Here is a 25,855-nt window from a genome sequence, read left to right as displayed (position 1 = left end):
TCAGTTATGCACCCATCAGGAGTGTAAAAAAAAAGCATCCATAGATGAGGTTGGGTAGACTGGAATAATAGAAAAAATAATATCAATTAGAAACAGCTAGTTACTCTATGGTCAGGGTGATCGAGCTTAGATGTCAGCATCGGTGCTTCGGTCAAGTGGGGTGAGCACTAGCCATCTTGTGAATGTTGGTGAAGCTCCTTTATAAAGATCTACAAAGGAAATGCTGGAAGTGTTTTCAGGATGTTTCAGACATAACACATTAGAAGTGTTTCAAAATTCAAAGGGTAATCATGGAGGCATCTTAAAACAACATTCTTATTTAAAACAGTAAAAAGAATGAAACTACATTTTTATAATTTTTAAACTGAACCAACAGGACAAACCTATGTCTTGATGTAAACTTTCGGCTTCCCTTAAAAATTTCAGCTGCAAATATGTGCATGCTAATCAACCACACTTGAAATATGTTAATGCTAATAAATATAGTTAACATATAGAACATTTACTCGCTGTACAAAAATATAAAAGCCAAAAATATGAACTTTACATTTTGTGTTTTATTTTTGTTGGCACCAGAAATGCTTTGTTTATGTTAATGTACATACTGTAAACAAGACTGCAATATTTGCTTAATGTGAATTCTTCCGAAGTGTCCCTGTCTTAAAAAATACATTCACAAACTACCTTATGTTTAAACACAATGATTCCCTTTTATTGTTTGACTGTACCCAAAAACCCACAATAGAAAATGATTTAAAGCTGTGTATTTAGAACGTGTTGCTTTAATAAAGAACTACCTGTTTGCAACATAATGAAAGAAGCATCTACCTAAAAGATAATCACGGAAGCATTAAAAAGACATTATGGCAATAACATTGTGCAGTCAGAGAGATGAATAGTTTCTAACAATAACAAAGATTGCTAAAATCTTTATCTAGTTATTGCTAATTGAAATATCCCGTCAGAAAATGACTGAAATGTCTGTGGTGTAGTTATGAATGTCCAATATGTCCCCGCTCCATCTCTCATTTAAACGTTACAATTGTGTTCCTTTGTCTTTCCAATTATATGCAAATATTTTAATTGATGTACAGCTGCACCTTATTTAATGTGCTTACAAGGAATTATTTTTAAATAAATGTATTATTTCCCATACAACCTAAATTGCCACAATAGCTTGCTCTGGATCTGGAGTGGTAACACAGCTGCCTTAACAGCAAAACATAAACAAACAATAAAAAACGAGGTAGGTTAAAAACAGGAAGCGCAACACAGATTTGTATGCAACACCCTATTACCACAGGCAGCCATGCTTGTAGCTCTAGAAAAAAGTGAAACCATTTGGGGTAAAGAATTTCTAAGGACACACTTAACTAAATACATCATAACTCTGCAAAGATGTGGTTATTCACTGTATGTTGGGTAATTTTGGGTGTCTACACTTCTTCTCCTTGCTGGTCAAAATAAAGTTTTCATGAAGGTTAACTCTCAAAAGACCTAACGTCTTGATAGGCGTATTTTTATGGCGGATGAACACACTGCCAAACTTGCACCAGCATACTTGGAAAAGGCACAAGCAATGTCGAAAATTCTGTCCTTATGTGCAGGTTCTTACCACTCCTGACCTATGCCATCAATGTTTTAGAAGGCAACTTTATAATTTATTTTGTCATTCGAAGCATTCTTTCTTAAGCTCTGCCAAATCATGCTACAAAATATTGGTAATGTGTGATTTCCTGTCCCCCACACTGTGTCAGCCCAGTTCTATAGCACCAAAGTCACCCAGATGATGTAGCGTGCAGTAATTCTGTGGAAGGCAGGCACCATTTTGGCCCTGAGATAGCAAATGTTGGAAGTTACCACATTAAGTTGCCATGTTTACCATAGCATTGTCTTACACACAGAATGTATTCTTGCCACACTAGGGATGTCCTTTTGTTAGCCCTATAGTTCACCTGGCTCTGTGCTTTTATTTGCCATTGTTGCACACCCCAGTTCTGTTATTTTCACTTTTTTGTATGTTTGAACCTTTACTGTAACCTGACCGGTTGGGGTGTCAGCAGTATGCCAATGGGAGCCTATATCATTAAGAGAAGCTCTAGAAATTGCACTACTTTCCATATCAACACACACCTATATGTTAATATCCATATAACATATGGAATGACAGATTTACTAAAATGGTATTGATTGGCTTCAGTCTAAGGCTAGTAGGCTAGCCACTTAAAAACAAGTTTCCCAAAAAGTAGAGGAAACCATTATGTTGTTCTTAAAAAAATCTCATTATGCAGTTGCTGGCAAAAGGCAACATTTAAGTCGGTGAAGGCTAAAAATGTTAAAATTACCCAGCTATACAGTTATGGCCTTCAGCTCAGAGATAAAAGGTACATTTATTGTGCTGTCTCACCGTTTTAAATTGCTAATTTTTCAACCTATATTTAATGCTAGATCAGGTAGACAGAATTAACGACTGGCTCATTTTTTCAAGACAAATTCCTTCCCCATTCTTACAAAGTAAGAGACAAAGAAAATGTAAAATTTCACAAGCCACTATAACACAGCTTAACCAGTAGGCCTCAAACGATTGTATTCCCAGTTCAGAAGTAGTTGCATTTTCCTCTTGTCCAGTGTTGCGTGGGATTCCAGGCACGCCTTCTCCGCAGCAGTGTCCCAACCCACTGAGTTAAATGCACTGCGTTTCATTTCAAAGGAGCTGTGTGCGTTTTCACAAGTCCGTACAGAACTGCTTCTTCAGCGTTAGTCCACGAGTTCAAAAGTCTTTAGAAATAATGCCATAAAGGAAAGTGCTAAGTGGTGGGCTGTTACCAGTTCATCATAGAGTTTCTATTGAGAGTCATGAAGAAAACTTGGCTGCTTCCTCCAGATCGAACAGAGGCAAAAAACACCTGGAAAATGAAGATAAAGTTTACTCAGGCACAAATTATTCCATATTTTACAGTCAATATCACAAAAACCCATCAACAATTATTCATGTTTTCATTGGAAATTGTGCTAATAATTATAATAAAAATATTCAATATATATTTTATTTTTACTTCTGTAAAACATTCGATTTAATGAACTGAAATGATCCTTCTACTTTCTTTACAGCATTAATAATTGTGTGAATTTTTCATTTCATAAAAGAGGTTAGTTTCGCAATGTATATTTTGAATGTAGTATGTGTCTGTGTGTGCATCCAGGTGTGTTAGTCTATACAGTCTGTGGCACAAAGGTTCCTTATAGTAGTAACAGGTTCCGTCCACAACACTGCGAGTCTCTTTACAAATATGCTGTTTTTATATATGATTTCATGTTAATTTATATATTTAATTAGATGCTGTTTTTTAAAGCTCCAAGAATTTTGCTTTACTACAGATTGTGGCTGTCAATTTACAGTCCTTTCAAGGGTCTGCTGATAGGTGACTGTGTTGGGGATCCATCTACTGATGTGTTTCAAGTACAACAGGCCAAAAAGGTCTATCAGCAGGGGGCCAGTTGTAGGGATTGATTGTGGAGATAGATTCTTACAGCGTGTTCTCCCAGCAGGGGAACAGGCTGGTGAGCCATAATGAGACCCATGTTGTGGTTGAAGCAGATAACCAGTTTTAAGTTGGGGGCTGTTTCCAGAGAATGATGAAAACAGTCCACACATTATAGAAACCAATATCCTGATAGGTTATACTTGATGACTTTCCTGGAACACCATCCCAGACAGACACTATTGCATACTGTATTGACATTTGTAAATTATGTTACTACCACAAGGGCAGCCCATATTTAGTATGCAATCCTTTTTCACTTTGCTGCACGCCAGGGCATGGGTGCATTGTTAGGATAGTCAGCATGTATGTTGACACACTAGGGTCAGAAGGGTGCTCCCATCATATCACAGCAGCCAGATACTGGTTTTTACATGAAAGGGGAGACAATCACATCTTCATTGCTCTCTGGATTTGTATGTGATTTAAGAGGTTTCTTATTTGGTTTGGGAGTAAGTATCAAATGTTGGCTGTCTATGAAGAATTTCAGTGTCTAGCAATATTCATGGAAGTGTCTCTTTCAACCTGAAGTGCCCTTCCTGGATGATAGACCAAAGATAAAATGAAGGCTGTGGTATATGGCCCCTTTATTTGTATATGAAGAAGGGATCTAGTAGCTTTTATTTCAAGCCACTGCACTCTGCATAGAAGAAAAGCTGCAGTTTGAAGTGAAGTTTGAAGTGTATTTCATTGGTGTGGTATACTTAGACACATGCCAATGTGATGGTAGCATTGACCTGTTGAAGGACGAATGGGAAAGGGAAACATCTCGGGGTCCCCGTATGTGGAAGACTGCATTGCTCATTTACACGAGGCAGTGGGAGTTCAGTATCCATGCCTATTCTGTGTTTCTGACCTTGTTGGTATAAAAATAAGGGGTGCTCCAAGTTATTTTAGGCCTCCAGGCGAAAAGGTTGAAGTTGCACAATTTTCCATGATTTTGTGATTGTGTTGTACAAGTTTCAGGTAGTGGCAGGGCATCCATTTTCCTACTGCTAGCATGAAAGCACCAAGCAGTCTAAATGAATTTTTATAGCTTTATGGTTCATATGGTTGTGATCTATTGTGTTGTAAAAGGAGAGAATGAATGTTGTGATGGTGTCTGGAAGAGGATTCAAGGAGGCACTGAAAAGTAATGATGAAATAATAGACCCTTGTAGGACACCCGATTCAAGTTTGGGGGTGATGATTGGAAAAGTGGGCAGTAAGTGCTTTGACAAAATACCTCCGAAAGGTCAAGTAGGAGTCTTGTGAATGTTCTGGTTCCAGGCAGCAATTCAACTGTGTTGGTGTGGTGTCAGAGGAGGAACCAAGTTTGGGGTCCCAATAGAAGGGTGCTTTACTAGAGGCATACAGAGAGCTGGCAGAAGGCTGCCCTGTTGCTCTGATTACCCATGAAACATACTTTGGTAATATATCTAAAGTTTTCAAAGTTTGTACGGTCCACATTTAGTTTCTTCAGCAGAGGCTTGATATCCTTTGAGCATATGTCAGATAAGATGATGAACCTGGTGATGACAGGTGGGCAGTAATGAGAGGCGAAAGCAAGATTTGTTGCAAGAAATAAGAAGATGTAAAACTTCTTCTTTAGTTAAGGGGATCAAGAATCAGAATGTTGCATCAGGTTTGGGCCTTGTAGTGGAGGAGTGTGGCTCAATGGTTAGAGTGGCAGACCCTGAAGCAGAGTTCTGGCCAGGGACCAGGGTTCGATTCCCGCCTCGGCGGGGTTCGGGCTCAATTTCCTCGGACCTGTCTATTCTCGCCTCGGTGCCTATTCTAATCACAGGCCCCACGCTGCAACTCTGGGCAATAGCTTGCTTAGCCTCCACACCGGCCCCAACAGCGCTAAGGATGCCTGGATTCACCCTGGGGGAGCCCAGGAGTGGACACTTCACAGGGAAAGCCAGGAGGGGTTCCACAGCGGTATGAGTATCAGCGCCAGGAAACCGCAAAAGGCGACACCGCAAGGTGGCCGTCTGGTGACAGTGCGCTCTATAAGTACCTTGACATTTACATTTACATTTGTAATGTAGAATGTTCTTCTGCATCATTCAGGTTAGCATTTTGGAGAAACTACAGGGTTAAGCCTTTTGCGTGATGGTGTACAATGAGGGTATCACAAACCAACTATGTAGAGGTGATGTCACTGATGCAGGGCACACTCTTCAGGAAGTCAATGATGATGTTTTACAAAGTCCAACATAAGAACAACATAATGCAGCATTTCCATCATATCCCCAGGAAGCTCTGCACACAAGTAAATGTTTTCCTTCCCCTGAAAAAAGTACAAAAACGTTTGCACTAATTCCATTACTGGCACTGACCACAATGTTGACACTGCAGACAAGTCACCTCATCATGCCCACTGCACAACAGGGAACATTTTTCACATTGGATAGCTTTCTCCAGTTATGAGCTGGAAAGAAGAACTAACTAACAACTATCTCCTACTCAGCCAGAAGCAAACGCTTAATGGAGAAACAATCACCACAGTGATACACAAGAAATGCAGAGAATTAAAATAATGCACAGTCCACTTCCCTCATTGTAACCTTTATCACGCAGGTGAGATTTAGGTTTAGTTAGCCAGCTGTTGCTGCTACAATTACAATTTCCACTACTTACCAATGTCTAATATGATTTCACTCAAGTCCATTCCTAATCAAATACTTATTAAATGATATGAAAAAAAGGAAGCACATCACCCTATTCAGCTGGTATAATATAACCCATTGTCTTCAATGAGAGTCTGATCAGAAGATCAAGGTATAATTAATTTTTGCACTACAATTATAAAACTACTTTCATACTTACTAATTTAAGATGACCTTTAAAACAAGTATTATTTAACAAATATACTAAAGGTGGTGCTGTACTATTAATTTGCTTGAGCTCATTGTTAATTTCCAGTCTGTGCTTTTCTTTTGGAATTTAGGCACATCAGCCTGCATTGAAATGCATACACACTTAGTCCACTATTCATAGGAGGATACCTGTGAGTTTAAATTTCATAGATAGTAATCACACAGTCATGGAAATGCTCTCAAAATACAGTCACCATAACTTGTAAAAGTAGGATGACTGAAAATGAGGCATTTTTTAATTTACTGTTTCTAAAGGATAAAATAACCTGAGAGGAGCATCTCGGCACTTAAATGCCCTTCTGTCCCTACTGCACAGATAACCAAAAATAAGTAAATGTTGCCAATCAGCTTAGCAAAGTCTGGATCCTATGCAATTGGATGGGCAATCTGTTTCACTGCTTAGAACCAATTAGAACTTAAATATCCGAGTGACCTCCGCCGGTAGTCTTAATCTATTAAATTAGTCTCTCCTAAAAATCAATCATCAATTGCTAAGACTGCTTTCCCTCTAGAAAGGCTTATGGTGTTATTCAAAATAACTATCAAACTTGATATCAGATACACAATACAATTAATACACAATGAGCCAAATTCACAAAGCCATTTGAGCATGGACGTTGGAGCGAATGACTAGATTTACAATGGCAAGGCATTTATATAAGGTGTACTTAGACTTGTAAATCCATTTAGTAACTTGCAATATTACCCCACAATGGCATAATATTGCACATGAGTGAATTCTAGGTCAGGGATGTCAAATGAGCTGAAGGGCCTATTACTGTGGATAACTTGTGAGCGCTTCCAACGTTATTTTCCTGACCCATATCCCCTGGAAATGGTCAGCAGTGTACTACTGTCAAGTGCAGGGATAAACGTCTTTCTAGGGTTGTAATGGAACAATCCTAAACTTGGTGAGGATGTTTAAAGAAGTGGATTTGTGGACATTGGACTTAAATATGTGCTATGTGCAATTCTGAATGCAAAATACCATTGATGTGACTACTTTAGATTTCACAAACGTTTTCAAAGAATACTTTGAAAAAGAGGTGACTGATGAGGATTTCCTAAATCAAGATATTTGTAAGTCTGCACACATGCAAGAGCGAATGAACATGTGTGAGATTTTGGTACAGGACCTCAATTATATATTTCAATAATTATTTAATAGTACAGTGCTCAAATTTGCTTACCTTATCGTTCCTCTCACATAAAAATTTTAATCGTTGCGCTCGCTTATGCATAAATACGCCATCCAAGTGTCCTGTTTCCACGGAGCGGATTTCAATAGCTTTTTCTCCCCAGCCCATTATTTGATTGGAATGGATATAGGCTGTGAAAACAAAATGATTTTATGAAATGTGCCAACAGGTAACAAAATCTTATCAGCACACAATGAAATCACTAAACATAAAAGGAGAACTATTAATAAAGGCAATTTTAAAACGTATTTATTTAAAAATGACATACCAACAGAGGTGGGCATTTCTCCCCACTGAAGCACCACGTCTTTAGTTATCCGACCATATGTGTTAACATACACTCCTTCATCTTCATAACACACCAGCATTTCCATACCATCTGTTTTTGGCAGGATTACAATGGCATGAGGTGTCACATTACCTTGAATCTACCATAAAAAAAACACAAGATCCAGTCACAATGGTACAATATATTACATGTGAGCTGCATAAAACAATTAAAGAAATAAACCCTGAACATTTTATCACTGCCCAGCACTGCATTTATTTGAAACTATTTTTTTCACTGAAAAACTTTAGTACAAGGAATTTCAGGTTTTTATTTGAACTCAGATGATATATTATGCGTTATAAATAATCCTAGTCTTTTCTTTAAAAATCTCCATACTCTGCGCTCAGCGCCCCTACTTCAGGGCCCGCTTGTCATAATCTTCCGAGGTTCCTGGAATGCTCCTGCAAAACCAAGAGAGCAAGGCCTTAAGCCATACACATTATGATTAGGATGCTGGGCCTGATCTTTTGCAACAGCTGGCTCTGATGACACCATCCCCTATACAGAAAGTTGTGAGTTAAATTTATTAAGAAGGATCTGCATCCTGGTCCGAATTACAGACATCCATCATCTTATCATTGCATGACAGGGGCACCAGGAAAAGACCGACCATACTGAAGACAAATATTTCAGACTGATAAGTTGTGTTTCTTTGATATACAGGCAGGAAGCACAGTTGTCAGATAATATTTAGAGTAGTTGAGAAGCATTAGGAAATGGCAGAACCTTGAAGGGTCTCTAGCGGACTGTTCTAGGTAGAACATTGTAAGAGGAGAGAGCCATAGTTTGTTCTTTCTATGATAAATCATTGAATGTAGCATGCTTTTGAATTGTGTGTCTTTTGCTTTGAATTCCAGCCTGGGCCAGGCAGTATAGAAGGAGTGGTTGGCCGATAGTTTCAAAGGTAGACAACAAATCCAACATTTTTAATTTACAGACACTGACACCATCCACATCCATCTTTATATCATACAATGCTGACAGGGCTAGATCCTTGGTGATCGTGCATATGGTAGGAGCTAAGTAGTGACAAAATGCTACAACAGTCTAATTGGGTGATACAATTGTAAAATGCCAATAGGTGTCAACCTCTCCTGAGTTCACAGATTGTGGTGGTGGTGTAGAAGACTAATCTGCAATCAAAGTTTGTGGGATGATAGCAGTTGTAATGAACATTTCCCTAGCTGACACAAATTTCTGGAAAAAATAGGACCAATTGCAAATGTATGTATCTATCTATGCAATCACCCTATAATCTTTAAGTGTAGTCTTCAAGCACTGCAGATCTTCAGAACTTGCTAGTACACTTGCACATGGACTGTTATGTTAGATGACAAAAATTATGATCAATCCATAGATGTCGATTGATAAAGCTATCAGAAATTAAAAATTAACAGTAAGGAACAACGTTTTGCATTTCTGAAAACATCTAGTAAACTCAGTCATGCAATACTTACGACAGTGACAAACAGCATGAAAAGCAGACTTCAATTAGCAGCCACCAAGTACCATTAAATAATTGGCGTCTTGTGGGGTTTGTGGGTGGTCCTCTCCTTCAACTATATGAGGAGGTCACAGAGAGAGTAATTGTTTCACATATTTCTATGACATTAAAGCAGATGTCCTGGGCACCTCATCGTTCTGGTCTTAATAAACAGGAGTGAATAACTTTGGCTTCATCATTTTTTGAGAATAGGGCTCCATAGAAATATTAGAACTTTAACTATTAAGACAGTATGAATTAATATGCGCATATTAGAAACCTGGGTCCTCATAAATCTGTGTGCTATTTATACATAGGAGTATATGAGACTCATTAAACTAGCAGAAGGATGATATCAACTTAAAGTCGCCAGTGGTGGTTGGTGTGGTCCGGGTATTTATGAGTAATTGATTTTTAAGTAACTTCATCATGTGTAAGCAGGCTTTATCACGTTGGTCCTTTTAACTTGAAATGTTTTCACCACTGTGGGAGCTTTCTCAGATAGAAGTTTAATATATATATATATATATATATATATATATATATATATATATATATATATATATATATTCACAGAAAAAACCATAGGTTTCAGGCACGTTATAGTTAGGAATCAGCATTTAAAAAAACTTCAGAAATTCACTGAAAAAAACCATAGGTTTCAGGGGTGTTATAGTTAGCTGGACTTTTCACTTGTACAAAACCATTGAAATTCCCCCGTTATAGTTAGTTCAGCTAACTATAACTCGCGCGCCCGCAATGCACTGCTGATGACGTCACATATTACATCACTCATGACATGGTCAGTGACATCACTCATGACATCACTGATGACATCTGAAATGACATCACTGATGACATCACTGAGGACATCATCCAGTGAATGTCTGTTTTTCTGAAAATTAAATATGTTTTATATATGTATATCTAAACAATGATGGAAGAATAAATGGGTATATAAGTGTCTAAATGGATGATTTGTTTTTGAAAAATTGATTGTGTAACTGACTGATTAAGTGTATCAGTGAATACATGGCTTAGTGAGTAATGTTTAAATATGTAAATATCTGTATCAGTCTCTCACTTTGTGTATAAGTGGCTGCATGGGTTGGTGAGTAGCTACATGGGTGTCTATATAGGTTATTAGTTGGTTTTTTGAGTATCAGTCTGAGTGTCTGCATGGTTCGGTTGGGGGTATTACGTAGTGCATAGGTGCATGAACGAGTGACTCACTGTTTGTATGTGTTGAAGACAGCATGTGTGCATGACTGTATGGGTGGATGAGTGTGTGTAAGGGTGTGTTAGTGAGTGAATGACTGTCTCAATAGTGTCTTTATGAGTAACTACATATGTTTTAAACTAGTATATGTGACTATTGGTGTATATAAGTGAGTATATGTGAGAGTGAGAGATTGAAAGAGTTCCTGTATGAATAAGTATGTGTTTCTATAAGTGATTGTTTAAAAGACTAAGTATGTGTAAGTTTCCGTAGAAGTAAGTGTGGTGGTGTATGTATAACTGTATATGCAAGTAAATGTATGTTTGATTCTTTATTAGCATGAGTGACTATGTGTGTGAGTAACTCTATGGATGAGTGGCATTGTGTAACAGGATGTATAGGTGTATGAGTACATATGATGAGTGAGTACATGTATGAGTGACTGTATAGGACTGTTGGTGAATGAGTGGATGTGTATGTAGATCTTAGAATTACTGAAGAGGTTGTTGTAACTGGTATTGGTATGTCCATTGTTTTGAAAATTTTAGTCTCTATTTTTGAATGTGTGCATCAAAGGTTATATTAGGGTGAGAGGAGGTCTGCCACTCTATCACAAGGATGATGTCATCAGTGATGTCATCAGTGATGTAATTTGAGATGTCATCAGTGATGTCATGAGTGATGTCACTGACCATGTCATGAGTGATGTAATATGTGACGTCATCAGCAGTGCATTGCGGGCGCGCGAGTTATAGTTAGCTGAACTAACTATAACAGGGGAATTTCAATGGTTTTGTACAAGTGAAAAGTCCAGCTAACTATAACACCCCTGAAACCTATGGTTTTTTTGGTGAATTTCTGAGGTTTTTTAAATGCTAATTCCTAACTATAACGTGCCTGAAACCTATGTTTTTTTCTGTGAATTTCAAAGGTTTTTTAAATGCTAATTTCTAACTATCCCTACAGAGATAGGACATGTGAAGAAAGAAGAAAAAATGCACAGAAAGAAAAACAAGAAGTGCAGAAAAAGCAACAGAAGTCCTCAAAGACGAAGAAAAGTGCAGGAAGAAGGATAACGTGCAGAAAGAACAAAAAGAAGAGCAGAAAGAATCCTTGTTGCAAAATCATCCTGTACCCTCAACTTTTTCAGACGGATACTGGTGTTAACTGAGTCTGACTAACCAGTCCTAGAGCCAGTGCTATGTTAAAAGACACTTAGAATACAGTGAAAACACCTAGATACACTAGGGAACATTATGCGTTGGGGTCCCCCTGTGATTAGCATGACCTCCTCTGTAAGCCCCTAGTATATAATAGGGCAGGGGGGTTAAAACTACCTCTTAAAACAGACCACAGGGCGTTTTTGCACACGTTAAGTCAGGCCCCGTCCCCTCCCTTCACCACTGTGTAAACACACCCTGTGTCCGTTTTTAGTTGGGAGATTAAGTTCATTTGACTCCTGAGGGTCCCTACGGTCCAACTAGCCCACTAGGTACCTCCAGTAAGTACCACAGAGCTGCGTTGCAGAGAGGTGTAAAAAGTGGCACGGCCTGGACCACCTCTCTGCAATGCAGCTCAGTGGCGCTTACTGGAAGCACTTGGTGGGCTAGTTAGCCCCCAGGGGCCCTCAGTATTGAAGGGAAATTATATCCCCAATTTAAAACGTGCCATAGTGCGTGTTTGCACACGTCACCTCAGGCCCCGTCCCCTCCCTTCACCACTGTGTAAACGCGTCCTGTGGCTGTTCTAAGTTGAGAGATTAAGTCCCCTTGAATCCTAAGGGTCCCTAGGGTCAAACTAGACCACTAGGTACCTCCAGTAAGCGTCACAGAGCTGCGTTGCAGAGAGGTGTAAAAAGGGGCTTGGCCTCAGAACACCCGTCTGCAGCGCAGCTCCCTGGCGCATACTGGAGATGCCTGTTGGGCTAGTTGGCCCTCAGGGACCCTCAGTATTGAAGAGGAATTAATTCCCCAACTTACAACTCTCCAGGGGGCGCGTTTGTAGAGTGCTGCAAGGAGGGGGCGTGGCCTCCGGCAAGATGCCGGTCTTTTATTTATTTTAATTTATTAAGAAGGGGGGCTGTGTGGTTCCCCTTCTTATTCTAATTTATTGGCCCCGATGACCCCATCCCCCAGGGCCTGTCTCCTAATTATATTTTTTTGACCCCAATCCCCAGGGCCGGCCACTGTTTTTTATTATTTTAAAAAAATATATATTTATAGACACACCTAGGACATGCTGGACAAACCGTACGTACCTATCACCATGACGATTTGCGTGATATTCATTAAAAGGCGACTATGCATACAATGAATCCACGTGGAATGTATTTACACCACTAGTGAAGCTCTGACATGTCTGATGCCCTACCGTGCCTAATCCCGGTAGACACCCTTGTCGTTTATTTATACAAACATGGGTAGCTATTGACGGGCACATTTAATACACATGCACACCAAGCCATTCAAAGGGGATTCGACAAAAATTCGACCAAAGCAATGTAAGAAACCCCCCTCACGGTTAATAAAACACACATCCACTGCCGGATGTGTAATCCTTTTTATTTTACTCTCTGGAAAGGGGACGAACATCACTTGAGAGTCACAGTGCGCTCCTGGCAGAGCCCAATGCTGTGTTACACCCACCATTGCCTGCCGAGTGCCACACACCTCTGTGTTGTATTCCACCAGCTAGTGCATATGCTATGACACTCTCTAGCCCATGTGCACTGTAACACCACCCCGTGAATATGTCATGCCACACTTGCCTTCGCACGGGTTATATTGCCCCATCTAACGTGCCTTCCTCGATGCCTATGTTATAACGCACAGTGCTATGCCATACATATTACAATCTGGGATCCATATCTTTGTCACAGTGCATATGCAACGTTACACTCCCCAGCACATATTTTATATTACAACTTTAGAGACTAGTTAGGTTACACAACACTGCCCTGTGCATATTACACTCCAAGGCGCATATCGCATAGCACGCGCTAATGCCTGTGCTATCTCGCGCCCTCCAATGAATCTGTCATTGCGCACAATGTATTGCATATTATATTTCATGCCCGGTTCATCTTATATCACACTTTTTGGTGCATAGTTTATACCATACACTATATCTAGATTTCATTTTCAATCGTGCTCTCAGGACTATGTTCTATATAACACTGTGTTCACCTACCCTTTTCACGGGCATTACATTTTGCGATAGGGGGTGGAGGGTCAGGGGGTGTTTCTGCCAAGTGAGCCCGGAGTCACAGTCACAAACGTCCTCTTCTTCCTGAATAAAAGTGAGATTATGCTGCATACTTGTTCATATTTTAAGTAGTTCGCACAGACACACGTTTTAAAAACAAAGTTCCTAATACCAGCCTTCTCTGAACAGTTAGCTTGCTGCCCCATCCCCCTCCTCCCTATCCTCTGTTGTGTGAATCCATGGACTAGCCTCCTCCCTCCTGCCATGCATGGTCTGATGTGCTGCCACTGCCCTCAATTTAGTATGATGTACCAGTCCACTCATCCTGCCCTCCATTGCCCAATTCTATGCCCCATCATTGACCTCCTGCTTAAACTCTGTGCTTAGCTAGCTGCCCCTATTCTCCTTCCCCCTGCCCTCCGATGTCTTTGTGCATGCCCCTGCTCCATCCTTTTTGCCCACCATGTTCCATGGACCTGCCACTCCTATCTACTCTGAGTGTTCTGTTGAGCTGCCACTCCCCTCCCACCTGCCTAGCATTGTCAGATGACTGTAACCTGTCCCTGCCACCTCCACCCTGCCTGTCCACATGCCATGCTCCTATCCTCTTCCTCCTGTCCTACATGGTCCATTGTACTGCCACACTCTTCTGCCCTCCCTGGTCTGTTGTGGTGCAACTGCTCCTCCTGCCTGCCCCGTACGGTCTATTGTGAGGCCCCTTCCCCTGAACTTTCTTGTCTGTGCACAGGTCCTGACCCTCCCTTCTATCCTCCATCGTCCTTTGTGCATGCCCCTGCACCCTCCTTCTTGCCCAATATAGCCATTGTGCTGCCACTAACCCTCCCACTTGCCATGCATGGTCTTCTGTGCTGCCATGGCCCCTCCCACCTTCCCTGTGTGGTCAGTTAGCTGCCCCTGACCCCCTCCCACCTTCCCTCCATGGTCTGTGTGTATGCCATCACAGTCTCACTGTTGCTCTTCATGGTGTGTCTTGCTTCTACTGCCCATCCTGCCTGACCTCCATGGCTATCTTGCTGCTCCTGCCCTGCCCCCTTGCCCCCAGCCCTCTGTTTACATGTGCAGACCCCTACTCCCTCCCTCCTGGCTTGTCTGTTCCATTGTAATGCCCCTGATCCGTCCCTCCTGCCCTTTATGGTCTGTTATGCTGCAGCTTTCTCTCCTGTCTGTCCATTATGGTCAGCTAGCTACCATTGCCTCTTGCCCCTCTGTTCTCTGTTGTCCATGTGCATGGTCCGGTCCCCTCCCTCTTGCTTTCTATGGATTGTTGTGCTGCACTCCCGTCCCGCATGCCCTGTGTGGTGTATTGTGCTGCTGCAAACCCTGATGCCTGCCCTGCAGGGTCAGTTTGGTGCACCTCTCCATGTCCCTCCTGTCCTCTGTTATCCAAGTCCATGTCCCTACCCCATTTCCTTCCATGATCCAATGTACCATACTTGCGAACATTTTGAGCTTGGTAAGAGGGAGATTTTGAAAAACAACTGGGGTATTGATTTTCCCCTTTGAGTTACATTGAAAAAGAGGAGATTGTAGACAGGAGACAGATCAAATGAAGCCCATTTGAGCTTAAAAACATTGGACGTTTCCTGGCTGAATCGGGTCTGTTGGCATGTATGGTTGTACTACCATTGCCTCTTCCTTCTGCCCACAATGGTCTATTACATTGCCACAGCCTCTCTTGCAAGTCCTGTATTGTTGGTTTGTTGCCCCTGCCCCCCCTTTCCACTGCCCTCCATAGTCTGTTGTGCTGACACGGCCCTTCCTGCCTGCTCAGTGTGGTTAAATTGTTGCCTTTGCACCCTCCTACCTGCCTTCAATTTTCAGAGTCTGTGCCCCTGGCCTCTGCCTCTCAACAGTATCCTAATGAACAACTAGATTGCTAACATTCTATATTTATTACAAAAGTGTGGAACGCCTGACGTCATCTTGATGTAATCAAAACTGTAATACCTAGAGCATTTCCTTTAGAAATTACATATATGAGAGGGTCTTATTGGCATCAAAATTATGGTTAGTGCTCTAAAAGACTAAAATAAGGACATATTTTCTGAGTTTTCAAATAGCGACAAAGCACTTTTAAATTATTTGTTATCTTTATGTTTTTTTATCCAGTTGACCACTTGATTAAATGTTGCACTTAGGGGAGAGGATGTGGTGTTACTTCCAGAACTGCAGACTTTGGAACTGGGGAACCAGGTTGGAGTTTCTACTTCAGCTCGACATTCTGTGATTCTGGTCAAATCACTTAGTCTCCCCATGTCTACTACCAAAATGAATTTGTTCTTGTGTGATGTAACCAATGCTCATGTAAAGCACTCCAATACCTGACAAGTCTGCACTATATAACACTGCAAAAACACAAAATAATAAGTGTTTTGCACACTTCTGTCATTGGTCTATATTTGGGCTACATCTGGGTGATTTTGGGCTACATTTGGGCTCTTTTGTCTCCGGTGGCCATCTTGGGAGATTTATTTGTTATGAAGTTTCCTAATTTTCTCATGTACTGCAGTCTCCTCAGTAGGAAATGCTTTCAGTTTTTTACTTTGATTCCATCATGAAGGTATTCAGATATGTCACACATTTGCCATAAATTCTGAAAGTTAGCACTCTAGTTGCTCATTAGATCACTGTAGTAAAACTACTGTTTACCATGGAAGTCTGCTCCTGGTATTAAAAGTGCATGTTTCAGTCTGCATGTCAGAATTTATTAATGAAATAGAAGAGGATTTGAGAAGTCACTCAAAATGTGCCCTCATTTTCTTTCTTCAGCATTAATCATAATTTCTATGGCAAAATGAACCCCCTCATTGTGTTCCTTTTTAAATTAAATGTTTTAAGTGTTACCAGTTTATTCCAATCAAGATGGCTTCAGGTGTGCCATACTTTTGTCATAATGAAGACAGTAAGCGCTCTAGTTGTTTTTAAGAACACTCTGGGACATTCTGTCATTGGGCTATACTTGGGCTACATCTGGGTGATATTTGGGCTACATTTGGGCTCTTTTGTCTCTGGTGGCCATCTTGGGAGACTTATTTGTTATGAAGTTTCCTAATTTCCCCATTTACTGCAGTCTCCTCAGTAGGAAATACTTTCAGTTTTTTACTTTGATTACATCAAGAAGGCATTCAGATGTGTCACACATTTGCCATAAATTCAGAATGTTAGCACTCTTTTTGCTCATTAGATCACTGTAGTAAAGCTACTGCTCACCAGGGAAAACTGCTGCTGGAATTGAAAGTGCATGTTTCAGTCTGCATCTCAGAATTTTTTAATGAAATAGAAGAGGATTTGAGAAGTCACTCAAAATGTGCCCTAATTTTTCTTTCTGCAGCACTAATCATACTTTTTATGGAAAAATGAACCCCCTCATTTTGTTCCTTTTTAAATTAAATGTTTTAAGAGTTACCACTTTAATCCAAGCAAGATGGCTTCAGGTGTGACATACGTTTATCATAAGTAGGACTGTTAGCGCTCTAGTTGTTCTTTGGAACACTCTGGGAAGCTGCAGTAGAACACAAAGGAATCAACTGACAGTCTCTGCCCTTGTTGGATGTACATGTTTTACTGAGAATGTCAGACTTCATTCTCACATGACTGAGAAAGATAATGTGAATTTACAGAAAATAAGCTCTCAGTTTAGCTTATAGATCACCTTCCAAACCTCTGTGGGAAAAGCATGAGAAAATATTTTTCTCTCAATCATGATATCCCAGCAGAAGGCTTTTTCACATGGTGAAATCACCTTAGAACATACCACAATTCCTAAAATGAGTATGGTACCATCAACAAATGATTTATAATGTAACTAAAGTCTTAAAACCTTCTATTAACTGCAATGCTTTTTAATGAGGTGCTATCATGTATATTGGTCCCAAGATGGCTGCCAACACTTCTTGGATGAAGTGCTGACAGCCAATCAGATCTCAGTATGAGATGTGTGGTTAGGCTCCGCCCACATATATATATGATTTTACTTTTGATTTTCTCAGGAACTACTGAACAGATTGACACCAGACCTGCAAAAGGCACTTCCCTGAGCTGAGGACTACCTCTCTGCCAAATTTCAAGTAATTCTGTTCAGCCGTTCGGGCTGTACCTTGGACTAAAGGTCCCTATGGAAAATTGCATGGGGAAAACGCGTTTTGGGACCCCCCTTTTTTCTCAGCCCCCGCTTGACGAATGCCCCCGAGACTTTCAGGGTAGGAGCGGAGCGCCCCACCTATTTTGAAAATTTCGCGAGGATTCGTCAACCGGCGCCAAAGTTATTCCAAATAGAATGTTGCGGATTTCCTATGGAAACACGGTCCTAACTATAACTATCTACTACTGGCGACCGCCAGTAGATATATATATATATATATATATATATATATATATATATATATATATATATATATATGTCAGTTATCCGATTATCCTTTGTAAATAATCATGCAGCACACCAAGGGATTCTTCAAAAATGGGTCTCTTTTATTTTGACGAGACACCTATCTACGCGTTTCGATAGCTTCACGCTACCTTGCTCACGACATAGTGTTTTCATTTCCGATAGTTTAAAAACATTTCAGACAGTAAGAAGGGACTACTCAGATAGCAACACAACTTCTTTTCTTTCGTAAAAGAAGTGTTGCCATCTTGGAGTGGTTTCTCTAATGCGTATCATTTCAAGCAAGTGCTCCAAAACGAACATTTTTTCACATCATTAACTTTGTTAAACAAACCCTTATCAGTAATTAATTCTATTAAACCTTAATTACTTTCCATAAAGTGCAAGTGCGTATTACAACTTCCAAGGGAGATCCAAAGCATAAAAATAAAGCGACATTCATGTTCATTAGTACTATAGCCTACGTTTCTTTCACGTGACTATCTTTTCTATAAACATTCTATTGCAAAGTGCAAGAGCTTATGTAAACAATCTTCGAATTAATAAAGTGCTAGTGCTTTATGTAAACCCATTTTAACTTTCACATAAAATTTGGGAAACTATTTTTCAGTACTAGATAAAAAAAGTTCATCAAAAATGCTTGTACTAAGGTACATGTCCGCCTTACCTTTAAAAATCCTAGAAAAACTAGTTATATTACTCCTTTGTTAGTGTCCCTCTCTTAACTTACTTTTGACTAGATTTTTTTCTTTTTAAAACAAACAATGAAAAAGAAACATGTGTTAACAGCACTTTACTATTTCGACAATGACTTAATTTTTCTTACAGGGACACCCAATTCTTACTTTTAATTGTCCTTACTTTTTCTTAAAGGCAAGTGAACAGATCCTCATCTACATTCAAACCATGTGGTTCTTTACAGTCAAATTCTAGTATATAATAGGTCTCCAATTTACGGAGTTCTTTCTCCCTATCCCCTCCTCTTTTTTTTCTTAGGGATTTCCGCTATACAACTATACTGTAGACCTTCAGGATTACTTTGATGATGTTTTTCAAAGTGTCTAGCAATAGAATAAGTCCTATCCTTATTGACTATAGCTCTTCTATGCTGCAGAATACGTTTAAAAACCGGCAAAGTGGTACTACCTATATAAACCTTCTTACAGGGGCATTGTAGCCAATATACCACAAAGTTGGATCTACAGGTTAGGTGTCCTTTAACCTTAATGGTTTTTATCAAAAATAGTAGTAAACTGTGTGCAATTCACTCCATGTTGACACGCCTTACACTTAAAACATTTAAAAAAAACTATTTTACTTAACCAGCTAGATATATATACACACACACATATATATGTGACCAAGAGCTGTTGAGCTCGAAACGCGTCTTTTTGTGCCCGTAATAAATCAGAATTGAGAACCTTGGATCAGCGTGGCTCGTTGCTTGCTTGACAGTGTAAGCGTGGTGGATGATATATATATATATATATACACATACACACACACACACACACAGTGAGTAGCTATGGTTAAGTCTCAGATTCTATTATTTAGCTTATACCTTAACTTTGCCCATTCCACATCCTTGCCAGCCACTTGCACATCTGACCATATTGTGGGATGTCAAGTTTCTCTAATTGAGTTACGGGAAGGGAACCAAAATTTGATTATCCCATTTAACTATCTTTAGTGAAGCTGGCTTGCTTCTACACTAAACATTTCCGAAAGGAAATACTCCAAACTAGGCATAACACTGGAACTTTCCGCAGAACACAGCCTTTTTTGATTAGAGAGATATTTGTTGTAAAGGTGTTGAGCATTTTTTGAGGGTTAATCAGACAAATACGTTTATATACCATAACTGGTAATTTGATGAACAGGAACAATTTCTTGCATTATCCTATAAGGATTCATGGACTCAAACCTGAGTGAATCTGAGTGCTAATTAGCTAGCTATGACAGCAAATTTTGTTTTGTGGCTACCACTGCCTGGTGCAGGCTTGATATCTTTGTTGGCAAAATCAAATGGAAACTACTATCAGGGCATCAAGATGAGCATCATCTGACCCCAGGTTCATTGAGAGAGTGAGGAATTTCAAAGGGACACATCAGGCTACCAAAAAAAAAAATGTAGTTTTCCGAGCAATATGTATGGACCCAAACTCAGATTCAATAATTACAGGACCCATTTGAGGTCCTATAAACCCTTCATTATGTTCTAGCCTCTACGGATGCTTTTAAGTTTTCATGGCCCTGCACACATGACTGAATGGCTGGAGCTTGGTTGTTGAGCTTAACACCTGGTCGGTGGCCTTTCCCTGCAAGAAATTGATGAGGTGTATGGCTAAAGGTTTGCGCTGCAGGTGTTAGAAGGTGTGGGTGTGTGTGGGTGTGTGTGTGTGTGTGCGTGCCTGTTTGCATATGTTCCTCTCCTACATAGTTTAATTTGCTCCTTCAGTCTCTCATTTATGAGCAATGCAGATAATATGCAAATTCCTTTAATCCACACAACTCTTTACTCTTCAAGCAGCACATGTTTCAATATTACTTTCCAGTGATTGTAAATGGATGAAAAACAACATATTGAAAATCAATGCAGACTACAAAGAACTACTGCTTGGGTAGGGAGTGCTCCACATGGTCCTCTGATCAACAGCACGATTCGCTGGGCCCACCTCCCAATCTTGTGACTCAAATCAGAAACCTGGGCTTCAAGTTTGAACAAAATCTCACACTATCCACTCAAGTTAGCAAACTGTCAGCAAATTGATTTTATCATTTATATCTTCTTCGAAAAATGTGTCCATTCTCTTCTGCTACTTCCTACGGTGAAGCAAGCCCTGATTTTATCAAGGCTGGACTACTCAAAGGCACTCTATCTTGGATTATCACTTTGATTGCTTTCTTGTCTCCAACACATTCAAATTTTGGCGCTCTCTCTTACACCTTCCTTGGGACTCCCACAGCTCTACTTTGAGGACCTCTCTTTATTATCTCCCCCTTTCTAAAAGCATTATTTTCAAAACTTTATGTATAGCCCTCTACCCGATTCACAGCACTTGCCTCATCTATCTATGCACAGAGTTACCATTCACAAACCTCTAAGAACTCTTAAACCCTCTCTATTATTTAACTCTCAGTTACTCAGATACTATACCAAAGAGGAAGTAGTCGCTCTTTCTCCTACCCGGTATCTAAGCTCTGGAATTTTCTACCTCTCTCCTTACACCTAAATGCTGACCATGAAGCCCTTAGAAAAGCTCTTAAGATCACACTATACTCATAGAATTTCTAATTCCTGCCAGCAAGTATTTCCAAGAACCCTGTTCAGCACCAGGAAATTCTCATGGGTAGTTGCTGTGCTTTATAAACACAATTATAATTGTAAATAATGTTCATAGTCTGGTACACAAACCATAATTCACACTACCATAAGGCACTACTCATGATATTACTGATTACCGCTCAAATGACAACATTAATGAAATCACTGATCAGATCGCATCAGAAACTACCAATGACATCAATGGCAACACCACTGTGGATACTATTAATTTTCAAAATCGAAATATTTGAAAACACAATTAAATTGCAATTTTAATGACAAAATACTAAAAACTGCCTTGGAATTCTCCAGTTATGGTGAGCTCCACAAACAATAGCTCACACACCTGCCATGCAAACTATGGCTCACCTACCAAATACAAAGCTCATGGCCACCAATGAATGTAACATAGAACCTTCCAATCTACATTAAGGATCTCACTAGTGACACAAAATATTACCATAACACTATGAATGATATGCATACATTATGTTCTCTGTTTGTGTAAGTGCTGAAACTGAAAGATGTCACAAATACTGTAAGCTCCTTAAGTATTACATTGGCTTTATGTGTGGAAACCTGAATTAAAAAAGGAAACTCCGATCAGGGCACAAAAGCAAAACTAATAGTGAATCTGGAATTAAGTAAACAAACTTGAAAGAATAAGTACTTACGTGAGATGGTATGTAGATATCATAAGAGCTTCCAGAATCCACATCAATCACATGGAAACCAGTACTGGACCCAAAAATAACCTTTAACCTCTGACCCTCTTCCACAGTCAAATCACAAAGTAATGGCTTATGTTGAAGTTCTGCAAAAGACTTTAAATATAACCTCAATTAATGTTTAGATCTCTTGGGGTATACAAAGACAACAACACAACTGTTCTGCCGTCATTAAACATTTTCTTTATGAACAAACCACAAGAATTTTAAAAAGTAGGAGCAGATGTTATTTGACCACCACGTACTTATAAATATGGGGGAAAAGCAACAGCTTGCTGCAGATGTTATTTGCCTCCTAATTATAATTAGCTTATTTCTCAGTTTCAACAGGAAAGCATTACAATAGACCAATGAATTAAATTATGTATATCATTTTGCAGGTCTTGTGGCATTTTCTTTATGTGGCAAGTATATAAGTAAAGTCATCATTTTACAAATATTATTTTATTCTTAAACATTTAGAAGGAAACTGAAAATGCAAAGAACAATATTTCATTTTTTTGCAGGCCACATGTAGTCCAACAATTATGCAATGCAGACAAGTTTGTACCTTAAAAGCCATGAATTTGTGATACGGCTTTGGCGCCCAGGCATATATTTCTACAGAGTTCTTCAGGGCAATCACAAGAAACTTAATCCTTTCATATTTCACTGTAAATAAAGTGAGAGAACCAACAGGTAAGTTTTTAAATCGAAGACATGCTTTACAGAGAATATTTAGTGATTTAGCTTTTATTCCTGGTGAACACTATCCATTAAAATCTATAACCATAGGGCAGAATTAAGTATGCTTTATGTTGAGCACTATCACCATCAGAGTGATTTAAAAAAGAAAAATCCACTTTCCAAATGGCATTATTTGACAAAAAATAAGTGTTGGACTTGGCCCTTTCTGCAGGGTCATCCCCAAGCTACTTGCCTTCACTCTCCTGTTTTCTGAACAACTTTTTGTTTTTTAGGACTCTGTGTACTTTACCACTGCTAACCAGTGCTAAAGTGTCTGTGCTTTCTCCCTTAAACATGGTAGAATTGGCTTACACCAAAACGGCACATTTAATATACTTGTAAGACTCTAGTATACTGATACTACATGTACCCAGGGCCTGTAAATTATATTCTACTAGTGGGCCTGCAGCACTTACTGTGCCACCCATTTATGTAGCCTTTTAAACATGTCCCAGGCCTGCAATTGAGGTCAATGTATACTGTTGTAAACTGCCAAGTCCACCTGGCAAAATAAACCTTATGCAAGGTCCAAACTTTCCATTTTTATATATCAAAGTCACCCCTAGTGTAGGCTCTAAATAGCCCATAGGGGAAGCTGCAGTGTATTTAAAAATATGAAAATGTAATTTTATGTTTTACATGTCCTGAGAATGAAAAACACCTAAATTCAGTTTTCTCTACTGCAAGACCTACTTCTCCCATAGGATAACATTGGGTTACCTTTTTGCATTTAATACGTGCTTGCTTTCAATTGAAAGCAGATAGGAATTTAGAGTTTGATGTCTAATGAATTGTCATTTAAAACCCTCTTTAATGGAAAAGCAGGGTTGTAAGTGACCATTCTGGAAATGCCACTTTTGGAAAGATGGCATTTTCTTGTCCCAACCACTTGGTGCTTGAAGCCTGTTTCCTGGATCACATGACTAGGGGAAGCTGGCAGTTGGCCTCTGTGTATGGCTCCCAGACAAAGGTGGAGGAGGTGTGGGCAGAATGCAACATCTGGGACTTGATGTGGGAGAGAAGCTTTCAGCTACCACACTTAAACATCACAAAGGCTCTGATTGAACACACTCAAAGGGTTTGACACTAGTCTTTTGTGATCCCAGACAGATTGGGGCCAGGGCAAAGAGGCAGGAAATTTCACACACCTCTGGGGGTGAAAACCACCAGGACTTTTTTCCTCTTTTAAAGTGGGCATGAGGTATAAATATTGGATCCTTAGACCCAACACTTCAGTACACATTTGGACCTGTGGATGACTCCGAAGGACTGCTGTGCTGCTTTGCAAGAAGGACTGCTACTCTGATGCCTGGGTGAAATTGACTGGACCTGTATCTTGAACCCAGGACCATCAGAGAACTCTAAGGGCTGTCCTCTTGATCAGAGCCTGAGGGACAGAAAAGGCTCCAACCACCTTGAACCCAGCACCTGGACTCTGTCTTCTATGAGTCCTACCCATCAAGTAGTGCCTCCCCAGTCCTGGACACTTAGAGGTGGGCCTGAAGTGCTCTGACAGGCCAGCTGTGGTCCTGTGAGCAGAACAAATGCAGCGTGACACCTCCTCACATTGGAACCATAGAATTCCCGATGCAGGACCTCCCATCGCAGCCTGCAGCTTCCTCAGAACTGCCGCTGCACACATCATCTGCGACGCAGGCCTTCAAATCGCAGGCCCCTCGATGATAGCATCCTTAAAGATGAGACAGTACTTTACATTGCAACCCCGCAACTTCCTCATAGCTGCCGATGTGCGATGCATCTTCGAGGAAAGGCTTTGAATCGCAAGCCCCTCATCGATGTCCTCGATGACAATGCAGGACTTTGCATGGCAGACTCTCAGTTTTTTCAGAACCACAGCTGCGCAACGCATCCTCAACATGGGATATCGCAACGCTCCGCAAACCAGGTTTTAATGTACTTTGTTCAGTGACCCTATCTTGGTCCCTGTGTCTGGCCCGTGCTTGATCGCGTTCGGCCTGGACTTTAGACTTTGTCCCTGTCTGGTGCAACCTGATAACCACAGTTGCCGTTTTGCGCATTTAGGAAATATTTTTCTTAAATCTTTAAAATTGCATATTTCCGGTTCAACTGATTGGATTTGTGTCATTTTGATTTCAAATAATTTATTACATTTTACTTTAATTTACTAAATGGATGTGGAATTTTCCTGTGTTGTGTTTTCACTTTATTAATGTTTGTGTGCTGCATAAATACTTAACATATTGCCTCTATGTTAAGCCTGACTGCTTTGGGCCAAGCTACCAGAGGGTTGAGCACAGGTTAATTTGGGGTTGCTTGTGTTTCATTCTGACAAGAATTGAAGTTGCTGCTTGAGTAGGGTTTCCCCTTCCCTCAACCACTAACACCTTTTGTTGCTTAACTCTCCTGATGCTTATGACAAATATCAAAATGTACCAAAGCACAATTGAAACCTGTGGACGGGCTATCTATAGGAAAGCACTACCACATGTCATAACATGACTTACTTTGACCTTTCTGTCATCGCGCACATTGTCATTTTAATTATTTCTCGTTCATTGGGCAGTTGCTTTTAAATCTGCGCTGCTCGTGTTGCCTTAAATTCTTTGCCAGCCGCTAGGCGCTTGCTACTTGGGGGATAGTCAGGCTTACCTGCATTGTAATTGGTGTTGTACCCGCATTCGGCGGGATTTAGTCAGTGGGGTTTCCTGGCTTGCTGCGCTCCGACCGCCATCTTGGGTGGGTGAGTGAAGGCTTTGGGACACTTCAGGCGCCATATTGGTTGGGTCCAGCGGCTCTACTAGGCGGACCACGCGTATTGGAGAGCTATTTAAACCGCTCTTCCGG

At 40.2% G+C, this 25,855-nt stretch overlaps 1 protein-coding gene across 12 annotated transcripts in view; it reads right to left on the bottom strand.

Annotated features, from left to right (window-relative positions):
- Positions 1–537: 537 nt before the first annotated feature.
- Positions 538–25,855, bottom strand: part of TNIK (TRAF2 and NCK interacting kinase) — a 787,085-nt gene continuing 761,767 nt past the window's right edge. For all 12 annotated transcript variants that reach the window (XM_085635448.1, XM_085635452.1, XM_085635449.1 and 9 more), the window contains 5 exons: positions 22,854–22,954; positions 22,250–22,399; positions 7,874–8,033; positions 7,597–7,736; positions 538–2,906 (listed from right to left, as the gene is read on the bottom strand). In XM_085635448.1, the coding sequence (XP_085491574.1) occupies positions 2,823–2,906; positions 7,597–7,736; positions 7,874–8,033; positions 22,250–22,399; positions 22,854–22,954 (635 nt within the window). In that variant the 3' untranslated portion in view covers positions 538–2,822. The remainder of the gene's footprint in view (positions 2,907–7,596; positions 7,737–7,873; positions 8,034–22,249; positions 22,400–22,853; positions 22,955–25,855) is intronic.

Source organism: Triturus cristatus, chromosome 11 (genome assembly GCF_964204655.1).
Source record: "Triturus cristatus chromosome 11, aTriCri1.1, whole genome shotgun sequence".
Classification (NCBI taxonomy): domain Eukaryota; kingdom Metazoa; phylum Chordata; class Amphibia; order Caudata; family Salamandridae; genus Triturus; species Triturus cristatus.
Note: the sequence above shows the minus strand (reverse complement) of the source record. Positions and strands in the feature narration are given on the sequence as shown.